General features: G+C 35.0%; 1 protein-coding gene across 4 annotated transcripts in view; it reads left to right on the forward strand.

The window, feature by feature from the left end:
* PTPRN2 (protein tyrosine phosphatase receptor type N2) overlaps window positions 1-15,164 on the forward strand; it is a 648,013-nt gene that overhangs the window by 288,780 nt on the left and 344,069 nt on the right. For all 4 annotated transcript variants that reach the window (XM_083823703.1, XM_083823704.1, XM_083823705.1 and 1 more), the window contains one exon: window positions 3,672-3,751. In XM_083823703.1, coding sequence (XP_083679829.1) covers window positions 3,672-3,751 — 80 coding nt within the window. The remainder of the gene's footprint in view (window positions 1-3,671; window positions 3,752-15,164) is intronic.

The following is a 15,164-nucleotide window of genomic DNA, read 5'->3' on the forward strand; positions in this document are numbered from 1 at the left end:
GCTGCGGAGGGTTTGACAGCTGCATGAGAAAGCGGTCTCGCCTAGCTAATGTAAAGTTCCTGGTTAGGAGGTACCAGGGGTGCATTTTGTACAGCTTTGAACCCTCTCTCAGGCTGGTTACCATCTTGTTAAAGAGTCTTTTTGAAAAAATATTTTTCAGTCAAATAATTACTGGTTTTGTTTAAATGTTCTCGTCCAACACATAATGAACAACGAGGAATTCCCCAGAGGGCATCTATTGTTATTGAAATGTTTATTTATTGAGTGCTTTTGCCAGAAGCCCCCCATGAGAAAAATCTCATTTTATGAGCTCCTCAAGCAGTCAGTTCCCAAAACATCTAGCAGAAATGTAATTTTGGCCAAACAATCTCAAGGTCTTTTGTTTGCTTTTAAATAATCATCAGAATACTAATATGCAAAAAGTTGTGACAGGAGGTGCTTTATTTTTTATATTTTGCAAATATTCTTAGTGAAGTTGGGCTTATGTTGTGCTCGAGTAATTCCTTATACTCAAACATTCAATGATTATAGTGGAGAAAAAACAGTATCCCTCTCAGGAATGTAAGAATAGGCATTTGGAATGATTCTGATTTCTTCTTTCCTGCAAAAAGGATGGTTATTAACTAATAACTTCCCTGTCCCATAAGGAATTTTCATCCCACCCTGTTTTTTCCTCTCTTTTCGTACGTTCTCTCATAAGCCATGAGGAGCATTGCCAGTGCCTGTGGCAGTGCTTACATGGGCACACCTCATCTGCACTGGGCCCTGGCTAACCCGGGTGGAGTTACTGGAGGATTGTAATGGTCCCTGGTGAGCTGCAGCATCAGGGCTTGCTTGTCCAAAATTACTGCTGGAGCTGGATATGTGAAAGGATCCAGTTTTAATCTGTATGATTTTAATGATCCTGCTAAGTGCATAGCTGCAGTGAGCTGCAGGGCACAGCTGAGGAATAAGTGAGGTCTGGACCAGAGACAGAAGCAAAAAACTCAGGCAATGGGAGGAGGGGAGGAAACTTTTTGGGTCTTTGCAGATAAAGCCAAAATGTAACTACATCGTGCTTGAAAGTTGGCATGAATTCCAGGCTCTTGACTATAATGGAATACATGGTGTAGATTTCACAGGTTCAGGTCTGGGGCCCTCAGCACTAGAAAGATGTGGACCTGTTTGAGTGGGTCCAGAAGAGCGCCATGAAGGTGATCAGAGGGCTGGAGCACCTCTCCTATGAAGACAGGCTGAGAGAGTTGGGGCTGTTTAGCCTGGAGAAGAGGACTCCAGGGAGACCTTATAGTGACCTTCCAGTACCTAAAGGGGGCTTATAAAAAAGATAGAGACTGTCTTTTTACATGGGCAGATAATGATAGGGCAGCGTGAATGGTTTTAAACTAAAAGAGAGGAGTTTTAGATTAGATGTTAAGGGGAAATTTTTCACTCAGAGAGTGCTGAGGCACTGGCACATGTTGCCCAGAGGAGCTGTGGCTGCCCCATCCCTGGCAGTGTTCAAGGCCAGGCTGGATGGGGCTTTGGGCAGCCTGGGCTGGTGGGACGGGTCCCTGCCCATGGCAGGGGGTCAGATTTAAGATGGTCTTTAAGGTCCCTTCCAACCCAAACCATTCTCTGATTTTGTGATTCTATGATGATTTGGAAGGAATATCTGAAGTTGTTTGTTTACACAGTCCTTGTCATGGGACAGCTGTGTACTGGGTTGTTGCCTGCTTTTATTTGAAGCAGATTGCTAATTACACTCTAAGTGTCTGAGCAGCCAGAGAGGAATCATCATTTCTCTTGGGCTGGGAATTCAGAAAGAAGGACAGTGCAAGACTGGTTATATTCAGTGCATAGTATCGTAAAACTCCCAGGTGTCTGGTGTGGTTGATTGTCTCTGTGTTAGTGATGGAATCAGGGAATGGCCTGAATTTTTGTAAAGAAGTTTATGTACCCTAAGTAAGATATACTTTGCAATTGTTGAGTATTATAGCTGAACATACTATTTAAATGATGCTGATAAATGCTTTATAATTACCTAACATTATTAAAATACATTTCTTGCACATTAATGACTTGACATCTGGAGTGTCCTTCAGCAATGGAATCTCTGCTTTATTTTTCTCCCACCCAGAAGAGTATTTAAAGAAAAGTAATTGATTAATGACAGTTCCTGTTAACTCTGGAAGGGAATGTGCACAGTACATGCTTTGCCAGTAAAAGATTCAAAGTATGTTCCTTAGTATTACTCTGAATCCCTTTGTGACCTCAAAGCAAAGTCTTACAATCAATAATAGTTTTCTTCTACCTAAAATGTAAAAAGTTTAAAGGTATTTCTGTCTAGGACATATGTGATGCAATTAAGTTCACTTCGTTAAGTGCTCTCAGTTGTATGAGTTCAAAATATGAATGCAGAATGGTAGTAAAAGAATAATTTAATACTTCATTTCAAGCCCTGCAGCAAAACTATTTTTCAACTTATTTTATGTAGCAATTTTTCAGATTTCATTCTCTCATAAGCCACAGCTATAGTAGGTCAAAGCATTTTACATGTATGGCTCCTGCCAACGTGCTTAACCACTGAAGCACATGAAGCAGGTATTATTCACAGTATAATTGTAATTCTTCACAGTATAAATGTAATAAAAACTTAGGTACTCACATGATACACAGTATGTAGTTTTCTTGTTTGTTCAGCCCTTGCACTCTGCTCCTCTGAATTTACATTATAATTTCTACTGTGGCTCATTAACTGGAAATGTTCTTTAAAATACTTTTACTATAGTTTTGTGTGTACATTTTTCTTATGATTGTCATATATATGTACTTAGCACAATATGACAACTGAAAGTTCTGTATTCTGCACATCAGATGTGCGTATAGGTTGGATATTATTGGGATGGGTGGAGAATGAATGCAACATTACATATATGGATTTATTTTTCTGCAAAAACACACAATGAACATTTTTTTTGAAACCCTGAATACCTTACTCTGACATTCTTCGTCTCGTTAATTAGTGCCGTGCTCTGTAAATGCCTCATAGGTTTTAAAGCCATAAAGGACCATCAGGCTACACCTAAAAAGTTCACCACAGGGTTCCATCACTTCTCTTTATAAGTTGTCCAAATAGATTATTATGTCTATTGTTAAAAGTTAAGTAATTTTTGCCATCTTTCAAAATCAGACATTTGGATCAGATACATCCAAAATCTTTTCCCCAAATATGTTCTTGTAGAGCATGATCATAAATATTCTGAGGCTCTTTATTGTCCCTCTGACTTAGATTCATAACAAGAGGACTAAGCTTGAGTGGATGTTAGGCAAATAAAATTTGAAGTTTTATGTAATCTTCTTGAGGTGTTGGATTCCAGTGATGTTCTATGGTGTTCTTGAGAGAATAACAATTTCTGTGCCTCCATTTTGCCATTTTCGTAATGGGAATAGTATTTACAGGAATGTTTTGAAGTTTAGTTAATGTCTCTGAAATTCTTTCAGACAGGCACAAGACAAGATACACACAAACTTCCACAAGAGGTATATAAATGTATGCAAATGTAGCTAATGAAGCAAAAGGAAGAGGGCTAAATGGTGCCTTAATAGTTTCTCCTTAAAAACCTATTTTGAAAAGGAATATTTTGCCATGTCTCTTGATTATGAGTCTTACATTTTTTAATAATCTCTTCTAGCGTGCTGGGACCAGCTGTGACCTTCAGAGTGCACTCAAACCTCCAAAACATTTCAACTGCAGATATTGCCAAAGCAGCAGGTAAGCTTATCCTCCATTCCCAAACTGGCATTCCACTCTTCAGTTTAGAGGACTGTAGACAGACAACATGGATGGAGACAGCACACTCTCCCAGGAAGATTGACGTTTAGGGAGGGAGACAGCTGAGGGGTGAGTGGCACATATGGGAAAACGAAGTGTAACGTCTCTGAGTCAATTAAAACTGCCTGAGACTTCATTGTTTGTAGAGGAAATGGATTAAATACAGACATGGAGACACAGCTTAGCATGGTGAAAAACTCTTCAGTGTTGTCATGACCTCAGAAAAACAGATTAGATATTTGCAAATGAGAATTTAATACCCTTGCTTTTCTGATACTTTGTTCCAGGAAACAAAAACGGTATTACATGTTAGCCTTAATTTCTGGATCAAAAGATGGTATAAACATACCTTTGTTGGTGTGCGGTTTAGGCAATTTCCATGACCCGTTAATCTTGAGAGTAAACATTGTATAGCTGGAGCTAAACTGCTTCTGAATAAATACCACTGTTCTATGTACTGCTCTTGGCTTCTTATCAACTTGGCTACTAACAGTATTATGGAGGAGCTGTTGACTGAAAGAAATCATTTCTGCAAAGTAACTGAATTGATAAATGATTTGCTTCCAAATTACCCAATTGATAGGTTTTAAAAATTATGAATAAACAAGTTGCAATGTTGCTTGCAAATAGGAATAAAAGAAGTTCATTTAAATAAACATTGGGAGCCCCTAACTGTCCATTAACAACTCCTTCTTCCTTACGGATGAATTCAGCTGTAGAAGGAACTGGGGCAGTTCCAATGCCAGAACCATTCTTTGTGGGGGAAAAAAAAAAAAAAAAAAGCGTACTATCAAAATTAGGAAATTACAATAAATTGTTGAATTATGGGACACCCAAATGTGTATGATTTATCTGGTAAAAATTAATATAGCAGTGTCCTACATTGTAAACCTGTTGAATCTCTCTGAAGAGATCAACAAACACGATGCAGCTGGTACAACCTGCCTGGGTTTCCAAAGACTTTTGACAAGGTCTTTCACTAAAAGTTTCTAAGGAAACTAATTAGAATACGGAAAAAGAAATACACGGATCAGTAACTGGTTAAGAGGGGAAAAAAAAATACAACAGAGAGTAAGAATAAATTATTAGTTTTCTCAAAAAAAAAAATAGATCTCTGCTGGGACTGTGTCATCCAACATACAAATGAGCTGAAAAAGAATGGTGAGCAGTGTGATGAGAAAGCCTGCTAAGAGTACTAAATTATTTACAGTATTAAAGGTGAAACTTGATCTTAGAAATGTATAAAAAAATACTAGACTGAGTGACTGGACTCAAAATGGCAGATGAGTTTCATTACAGATTAATGTAAAAAATTCATATGGAGAAAAAAATAAGCTTTAAATATGAAGTTGTGGGTCTGAATAGACCATTACTGCTCTGAAATAAGATCTTGGTGTAGTAATAGACTAATGAAAACAACAATTCAGTCATCATTATCAAACAAGGAGAGTGGTTGTTTGTTGTTTCTTCTTCTTTTTTTTTTTTTAAATTAGCCTTTTATCTAAATGAATAAATAAATAAATAAAATTAGATATACGCCCAGGAGTCAAACATTCTAAATTTAAAAAGTATCAATTTTCTCTTTTCAAACCAGTTAATAAAGTTGCAGTAGCCTGTCAATGTACTTGCTAATCAGTTCGTTTATTTTTAGCAAACATTTTCTTAACTTGCAGATATCTAAAGCCAAAAATAAAAATAGTAAAATGAGCAACAACAGTGCATACTTACATAAGATTTTTTTTTCAGGCTTTAGTTGCAATTATAAATGTTAAAAGTCAACAATGTCTTAAAGAAAATCATTCCAAAAACGTAATTTACCAAAGGAAACTGAAGCAGAATAAATTGGTGCATACTTCCAGGCATGGGTAAATGTATTACTCCATGGTGTCCTGCTATTAGGTAACAACATTCATCCAGGAAATCTGAAAGCAGATCTTGTTTATAGAAAATGAATAGACCTAACTGAGAGAAGAATTTCATCATTCAACACATCCTTAGAAACTCAAAGAACTTAGAAATTGAGCTAATCAGATGCCACAGTAATTATGAGAATGTGAATTATCCAGATTTCCAAATGAATCTATTTCTGCCTCTGTAATGTATGTCCATGTCTCATTATTATCTGTGGCAACAGGTTCTTTGCAGGAACTTGCTCTCATTATTTTTGTAGTATATATAGTTTTGTAACCAAAATGGATAATTTGCTCCTTTCTTTACATTATTTAAGTTTCCATGTAGGGAACTATATTTAAAGTTTTCCATCCTCCCCTGTGGAGTCTGACAAATGTGCAGAGTAGAGAAGGCATGGGACTCTGCAGCAGCTTTGCAAATAGATGTATGACTTAGAATATCTACTGAAAAAATAGATAGGGAAGTATAATAATAAAAATAGTTTACTGTATTGTCCTAGCGTTTGAGATCCATTCTTCTTGGTGTACACAACACCCACACTGAGGAGAGAAAAAGCTCTCTAAAATCCTTCAGCCATGTTCTTGCTGGTAAAACATTTTTTTCTAGTAATCCATAGTTCCTATTCTATGTAAATGTTTTGATTAATTTTCTTTTTGCATTTTCTGGGGCTACACAATTCTACAGGGAAACCTGACAACAGTATAATTTAAATTTTTGTACAGCCTGAGAAAGCAGGCTATACAAAATACCATTAACAATACCTTTATTTGCTCTTTCACTGCAGAGCAGAAATACTGCCAACGTTTTGCCTGCATTGCACACTTTGATGTTCATAATATAGAACATATCTTGCATGGTATAGCTGTCCTCTGGCCTATTTCTGTTTAATAAGTCAGGCTCAATGGTGCATCTCAACATTTTGATGAAATAAACCTTCTCTAGACATAGATGACCTGCTCTAGAAGTAATTACACTTGGCACATGACATCATTTAGACAAATGAGTATGGATTTAATTTCTCTTCAGTTTAAAGGTTAGGAGAAATCTAGCAGGGAACAACTATCAGTAAGATAACTCTATTTATCTAAAATTGCAATATAGTCACTACAGTAATAAGCAATGAATTTGAATTTGTACAACTTAATAGGTACTCCAGAATTACACAATTTATTCAAACACATGTAAAGTAACAATGGTAATTAGAAAATAAGAATCTTCTGAAGTTTCCAAATACAGAATTTTTGGCTAGGATGGCTACAACATATATACTGCTCACATGAAGAGGAGATGCAGGAGAGAAAATGAAATAAAAGCAATTGCTTATGTGTAGTTGCAGCCTTTAAAAAATAAGAATTGTGCTTGTATTTTATTTACTAATATATAAAAATGCAACAGTTTAGGTGTATTAAAAAAAAAGAGGACTGAAGAGCGAAACAATGTATTCATAACATAGGCATATTAGTAAGGGGGGACTAGTAACACAGTGGAAGGCAGTGCAAAACTAGATATTAGTGAATTAGCAGATCTTGTGTGCAGCTTCTTGTTTCTAAAAATGTGATATATATCATTATAGCAGTTCAAAAATCTTGATTTCATTGTTGTAAATAGGGGGTTTTGAACATATATTAGAATATCAAGATTTTTATTTTATTTATTATTTTTTTAAATTCCTTTAACTTTTAACTAGGCTATTGATTTATGTTTCTTTAATTTGCTCTTGTCTTGCTGGTGAAACACAGTTTTTCAAAAAGTGCATGGATTGATGGGACCATTAATCTTAAGGAGTGGGTTGCTGAATCATATAAACTTCTTGTCTAAAAATTTTTTATCTCCCAGCTTTCTAACTCTGCAAAAAAAATGCACTGGAGAATTAATTCCCCTTAGGGTGGGGGGAAGCAAAAATCATTATCATTAAAATTAAATTGTATAACAAGTTAATTTGAATAAAGATACTGAGATGCTGCCTGATAAGTATTAGAATGGATAATAACATGCATATAGAATTCCTTAGGAATTTTAAACAACTGCAGATGTTAAAAAAAAATAATTCAAATTCTGAAATATATGAATATGAAAATATTGATGAGGAACCTGCCTCATCAATATGATGAGCACACAACCACTGAAGAAACTCCAGTTTATTACTCCCATTTGTAAAGCACATTCAGCAGAATCACAGTTTTGTCACATCCAATATGAGCCCTGCTAAAAAGGGCTGAGACTCTGACATGAATGTATTTTCATTTCCTTATAAATTCGCTGGTACAAACATCCATTACAAATGTATTTAAAAGAATTAATTATAAAAGTACAAATGATTGGTTTAGATCAATGACGTATTTTAGCTGTTTGCAGCAATTGCAGCATAACCAAAAGATACATTTCAACTTTAGCAAATGTAAGTCTAAGATATTACAGATTATTTTATATGAATATTCTCTTGTATTCATTCTAGTCATGAAATGTAGTCCTCTTTGTATTGGTGGTGGTGGGGATTATCTTTTCAGTTTACTACATAATGTGAATAAACATAATGAACTTCATGGTCTTAAATTTAGCAAAATAAAGAACAGAGAGAAGAGAATTTACCCTACATCAGCGAATCAATTGACGAGGATCTGGTATACAGCTTAAATTGTTTAACTTTCATGTCTAGAAACACTCCAGAGGCTCACTCTGCTCTCTAGCCAATAAGCACTGACCATACCACTGTGGACAGAAAAATTATATATACCTTTATTTTATTATTCATTATTAACAACAACAACAACAAATTCTAGTAAGCTTTCAGGAAGGAAAAAGAGAGAGAACTCTCTTTAGATGTATTTTCAAATAATATAACATTGTATCTTCATATAATAACTCTACATACAATAAGTACGTGTAAAGAGTGCAGAAATGTAGAGGGAGAAATAGCGACAGCAGGTCAGTGAGGAATAAACCATCAACAAGAATAAGATTATGCAAAGTTTGTTGTAGGTATACATGTATTTAGTTAAAAGCATGTTTAGAATAATTGATATTACTAATTTATTTCTTCTAGTCATCAAATTCCAATGTCAAGGAATTTGAGCAAAACCTGGGGAATGTCAGTTAATACAAAGAGTTCATAATATTGTGACTTTCTCTCATTATTTTTGCTTGTGATTAAACACTGTTTGGCCTTTGTCTCTTATTAAACCATTTTTGGTTTAAAATGGTTAAACCATTTTTGGTTAATTGTTAGATGTTCTTTGCATAACATATTGCAATGGCAATATTTTTTCACCTTTTTTCATGGTGACCATCAATACAAGACATATGAATTTTTTATTGTCAGAAGCAGGAAACACATTTCTGTGCTAAAAGTCTTCCTCTTCTTGAAGAGGTCCTTCCTGAATTATTTTCTGGATTAAGACAATCCAGAAAATGTTGATTTTTAGCACAAGCTTTGCATATCTCATGAAAAATCTCAGAAAGATGAACTCTGTGGCTTTTGTCACAAAAATGTACATGCTAGCACACCGTCTTGGTTTCCTTTTTCTACCCTACAACAGTGAGCGTGATTATTTTGGAAATATTCATTGGCAAGTCGTTGTCAGACTCATAATTCAGCTGTGATGAAGTGAATGGAGCAAGATGAAAGTCTGCGGTTGAATCCCTTCCCTCTATCTAGATTTTTGTAGATCGTGCAATTAGATATCTTTTTCTCCGAGTTGGTAAGAAGTTGTTTGTCTATGAATAATTTGAAGTTGAAGTGAACTGACAGCTTCTGTGTCAGAAACTTTGAACACTGTAGCCAGAAGGCTGTGAGGTCCATCTGATTTCATTTGCTGTTGCCCTGGTTTAAGGAGGATAACGATCCTTTGGTCTTTAATGTGAAACGTAGAATTTTGACAGCTCTTTTTCTGTTTCTAGGTCTCTTAAGTCTTTTGGTGCAAGTCCTGATTTCTTCTACTCAAGCCTCCTTAGTTCAACTTGTCCTTTTTCACCTCTTGTCCCCTCTGTAGTGGATCAATTGCCTTTCACCTACTGTATTGTTAAATCTATCTGAAGTATTTTCCTCAAATCCTTCCAGTGCTGAACATAGGATGTCATTATATATTTGAAGTATTATTCAGAATCTGAACTGTCTCCTGCACTATCAAATATCTGATACAATTAACAATTTTTTAGGCGGCATTTCCTTCCCACCTTGTTCTTCTACTGAAAAACATTACAACTATGCCAGCCAATATCCTCTTTATCCTGGAATAACTTTTAGCAGTTGTGATGGGTGCTACCATTTGGTAAATGTGCCTCAGACCTTAACAGAGGAAATGTCTCTAGTTATGACTCTTCCCCAGTGACTTCCTTCTGACTGTGATATAGGCAGGCCTATAAAGACAGGTAAAAGTTGTGTCTTTGTTAAAGTAATTTATATCAGTTTAAAGGTTAATCATGATTACAAGGATGACTTTTTTTAAGAGCCCTCTGGTAATATAACTTAATGCATTGTACCGTAGAATTCATCTAACTCAGTTGCAGCTGCCTGAAAGTTAGACATTTATTCTAAACTAGTTGTGTGGATTGCTCTACATTCAAGGAAAAAAGATGTATTGTTTGGTGCATAGATGTTGATGATAGGACTGCCATATGTAAATACTGCAGATAAATCCAGGGTAATTGGTCGAAGTCCGGATTGTAGAATTTTTCAGGGTCTTTCTGTAGTCCCTGTATGGTAACATATTCAAAAATATTTTTTTTCTGTTTCTAGATCTCTTAAGTCTTCTAAAGCAAACCTTTTATTCTTCTGCTTAAGTCTCCTTCATTAACAATACCCTTGGGTAACATATTGAAAGCTCTTTAAGGAATCCAAATTAATTTAAGATTGGGAAAATTTACAAAGATTTTGATTTTGAGAAATATTGCCATCTATAATATTGTTAAACAAACGAATTCCTGCAGTCAGCTTGTTCACACCTACAGCTTGTAACATGAGATGAAACTGTCATGTTTAAGTGCAAAGTGGTTCTCTTTCAAGTTTGAGAAATCTCACAGTACATTTTTTACTATGGGAATGAAAAGTCTTCTTCCATATTAAACTTGCTACGTATTTCCTTTCACAGATATTTCAAACTGACCTGTAAATTTTAAAAGCACTGTTTTCAGCTGATATGAATCAACAAATAGATGCCCTGGAGCTCTTAGCACTGAGAATTGGTGATTGAAACATTTTTATTTTTTTTTGGTGTAGCAGCAGTAATTTGTGGTCCAACTGGGAAGACAGTATCAAAAAGTCCCTATACTAAAATATTTGAGAACTAAATTATAATTTACAGCAACGCAAGCAGAAATCCCCAAGTCCAAAACAACCTGCTTAATATCATATTTCGTCATATTATTTGGCAAAATTGCTGCTATTTTGTTTAACTTTTTTAGGATGAGCTACCATTTTTCCAGGAAAATAGAAATATATATACAATACGTCATAAACAAAACTAACACTTACAATTCCAGACATCTTTAAACATTATATTCCTTCAATAAAATGTTACGTATTTGCGTACACTTAAGAGACTATCTCTGTTCACAGCAGATCCCAAGCATATTTAAATAAATTATTTAGGAGTGATACAAGAAGAAGGAATCTGGTAAGGAAAAGACCTTTATCATTCTAGCTTTTCTGTAAAGAATAGGTAGGCTGATCTAGTATTTTTTTGCTAAATATGTACCTTGTTAAGTAAGGATAAACAAGGGAATTGAAGAAACTCTAAATCAGGTCAGATAGTATTGTAGCCTAGCCTTTATCTGGAAAAGAACGATCAGTAGATTTTCAACCACTAGTTAGGTTGGTTATAATTTTTCAAAACGTGGAAAAAAAGGTAAACCTAGTCATTTTAAACTATGCATGCAAATTAACAGTGGGCACTATGTGGAACAGAGGACAAAGTCATGGCAGCTACTTTAGTTGGTGCAAATAAGAAAATGTTCCTTATCTGATATAAATAAATATCCTACTTTTAATATATACAATTGGATGATTAGCAATCTTGTGATTGTAAGTGCTGGCTTTCCTATCAACAAAATAAAGACAAAATGGTTAGGCAGAGCAGTGCTACTTCAGGGATCTATGAAAAATAACTGTTATTTACAGCACAAGAAAAACAAACAAAAAAAAAAACCACCAAATCAGTTACACACAGAATAGAATCTTGCTTAGAATCAGACTGTCATCTGTTTTTGTTGGAAAAAAAGTAACAACATTGAAAAGCACTCCCCCAGAAGCACGGTGTTTTGGTAGCAGTGTGCAGGGGTGTCCGACCTGTATCTGTTTTCTTGGTAGAGCATGATTTATTTTTGGATGACATCTTGGGGAGGAGGCACAAATATGACCTGGGATGAAAGGGCAGGTGCAGGATTTTTGCCTGACAAATGCTTAGTTAGGAGGTCCAGAAGATTCATGTGTCATCTGTCTTGAAAGTAACCACTTGCATGACCTACTGCTGATAGCTCATGGGGGAATGTATCTGAGAGGGGAAATAATGAGCTCTTGACAGTGGGACAAGGAATTATTTGAGAGCTTTTGGAGAGTTTGCGAAGAGAAGTTTGTTGGGTGCACTCACAAGGGCACACCGGTCAGCAGAATGCAGTCCTTCATTTTAATACTGCCTTCATTTGGAGCAGTCTTTCTCCTGTGGATTGAAGGCAGCTCCAGCAGCTGCTGCTGCTGCCACCTAAGAGCCTGCAAAATTGTTAGATAGTGTCGTGACTACAAGGCAAGTGATCTGATGTTCATTAGATGTTTGTTTTCTGGACTTTCTGTAGTCAAATAAAGTTAGTTTCTTTGTTTTTTTCCTAAGATTTCTGAACCTCAGGTATCCATTCTGACATGTAAGATATGATAGAATCAGATTTATAGACTTTTGATCTTGATTTTATTTGGAGATGATGTTTCCTATTGTCTGACAAAAATTGTATGCAGGATTTAGAGATTATGTAATAATCTGCAAATACTTAATCTTTCTAGTATTATCTAGCCTTTAGGAAAACATGCTAAATCCCTTTGTTCTCTTTGGAAAATGTTTTCTATAAATTTGAATGTTCTAGATTAAGAGATTGTATAGCTTTATGTTGGCTAAAGTCAGAAGACATGCTAGATTTAATCTAGCAACAGATTTTCAAGAAGTATGTTTAAATTCTTTATGCCTCTATTTTCTTAATTCTAATTCTGAAACGTGTATAGGAAAAAGGCTTTTTTTATGAACAAAAAGACTATAACAATGATTTTTTAAAAGATAATTCAGAGAATTGTCAATATGTTCTTGTGTTGCATAATTATTGTCATTTGTTCCTGTGCTGGCTCTGCTGCTTTTCTGTATTTTTTCTCTGGTTGCATCAGTGTAACAAAATCAGGATGACAGCAATCATAAAATCATTTTGGTTGAAAGATCCATCTACTAGGTTATTTAGCCTATCCTTCAGAATTGCGATGGGATTGGCTGGCAGGAGATCATATAGCTAATATTTGATAGTCTATTAAATAAAATAAAAAAAAAAAAAAGAAAAGACAGATGAGAAAAAAAATGTGTGTGCCAAAATCCAGAGGGTGCCTCTTGGCAAAGTTTTATAGACATTTTAGATCAGTAACAAGAAAAGGTAGGTAGCTACACCCCATTACTCCTTCCTAAACAGCCAGGTAATTACTTTTGGCATTTTGACAAGTGTTTGCTGGAGTGAAGGTCAAAGCTGTCAGTGGAGAAGATCTATGCTAATCTGCTCAGCTGGAGAAGACTCAGGTAGCTAATGTTTTGTAATTAGAAGTTGTGGAAACCAGTTTTCACTGTAGTTAGGTACTGAGTAGAAGTGAACTAATAACACAGAGTAATTTCATTTATCATAGTTTAAAAAATTAGCTAAATTGGATGTCTAGGAGTAGGCAAACCACGTGAAATTGGAGAAATATGGGAAAATTGATATTGTGGTACAGATGAAATATATACTTATATGCATATTTATGTATGTATGGTGCTATATAGATGCGTATATATTTATATAGTATATATATACACATGTATGTGTATATTATATGTGTGTGTGTAGCTGGATATACATATAAACAGAGATGCGTAATGCTAACACTTTTGATTTAAATTGAAAAAAAAATGTTGGTCATAAAAGAAAGTCAAAGAAAACAAAAAGAAAAAATGTATTTGTAGAATTTGACTAGGCTGCAGAGTTTTGCTGAAAATTTCATATGCAAAAATTCAGTGCATGTGAAAAACTATTTTTCTTATGAGACATACCAATATCACTTAATGCAGCAATATACATGAACTCCTATAATGGATTTTAAACTGATAAAGTACGTTGGGGAAATATAAGAAAATAAGCACCTCCTCAAAACAAACAAACAAACAAAACAAAACAACAAAAATAAAGCAAACAAAAACAAATACATTAAAATAATTATTAAAATGATGATTTTTATAAAAAGTATAATTTTGTTAGAGTGTTGACTACCTCTTCAAGGCATTGTATTCCGGTTCTAATTGGGATTAAGTAAAAAAATAACTTTTTACCCCTTACTGTACTATTCTTTGTGCAACAATAAGTGTGCGTGTATGTGTGTGTGGGTATGACAGAAAGAGATAAATAGGGAGTTTTTCATAGGAGCTCAAGGTGTTCAGCTATGCTTCCAAAGCCCAGGTATGACCTCAAGCCTGCAGTGATTTCACACATACTTCATCCCCTCTAATTTTGCTTCTTTAAGTGAAATAGCTAATATGGTGACCTTGAAATTCTTAGCATGCATGGAGAAAAAATGCAAATCTTTAAAAAGTAATGTCTTTGGACAGACAGACGTACTGTTGGAATGCAGGTCATGATTGGATAACTTAATCATTGATCTAAACCTAGGAAGATAAAGGTGTAGTATGTTAGAGGCTGCAGTTGGACCTGGACAAGAACCTTGTAACAGATAAAAAGGACCATTTTTTTGCCAAGTTGTTTTTAACCTTGATCAGCTCTGCCAGACAAACTGTTGAACTGTCACCAACAAAGCCAAGTAACAGGGATGCAACACTCATGAAAATATTCCTGTACTACTTTTTGACTTTACATGTGATTCAAAGCATGTAGATAAAGAATAAAAATAAGAGCTAAAGCTTTACATATATGTCTGAAGAGCAGTAGATCCGTCTAAAACATAGACTTTAATTGAGAAAAAAAGATGCTTATTTCTTCTGGATTTCATGATAGGGCTTTTATAGGAGTCAGTTAAGTCTTTTTCAATTGTAAAATCATTGCAGGAAATCCAGAACATGACTGATTTTGGAAGGAGATCAGAGAATGCTTTTGCTTTTTTTTTTTCTTTTTTTTTTTCCTCTTGTCCTTCCTTCTCTGAATGGATTTGTGTATTATGTTACTCTTTGTGACATTTCTTTCCTTGGCATTTTTCCTCTTCAGAGGAATCACCACATAT

Source organism: Anser anser (genome assembly GCF_964211835.1).
Source record: "Anser anser genome assembly, chromosome: 2".
Lineage (NCBI taxonomy): Eukaryota > Metazoa > Chordata > Aves > Anseriformes > Anatidae > Anser > Anser anser.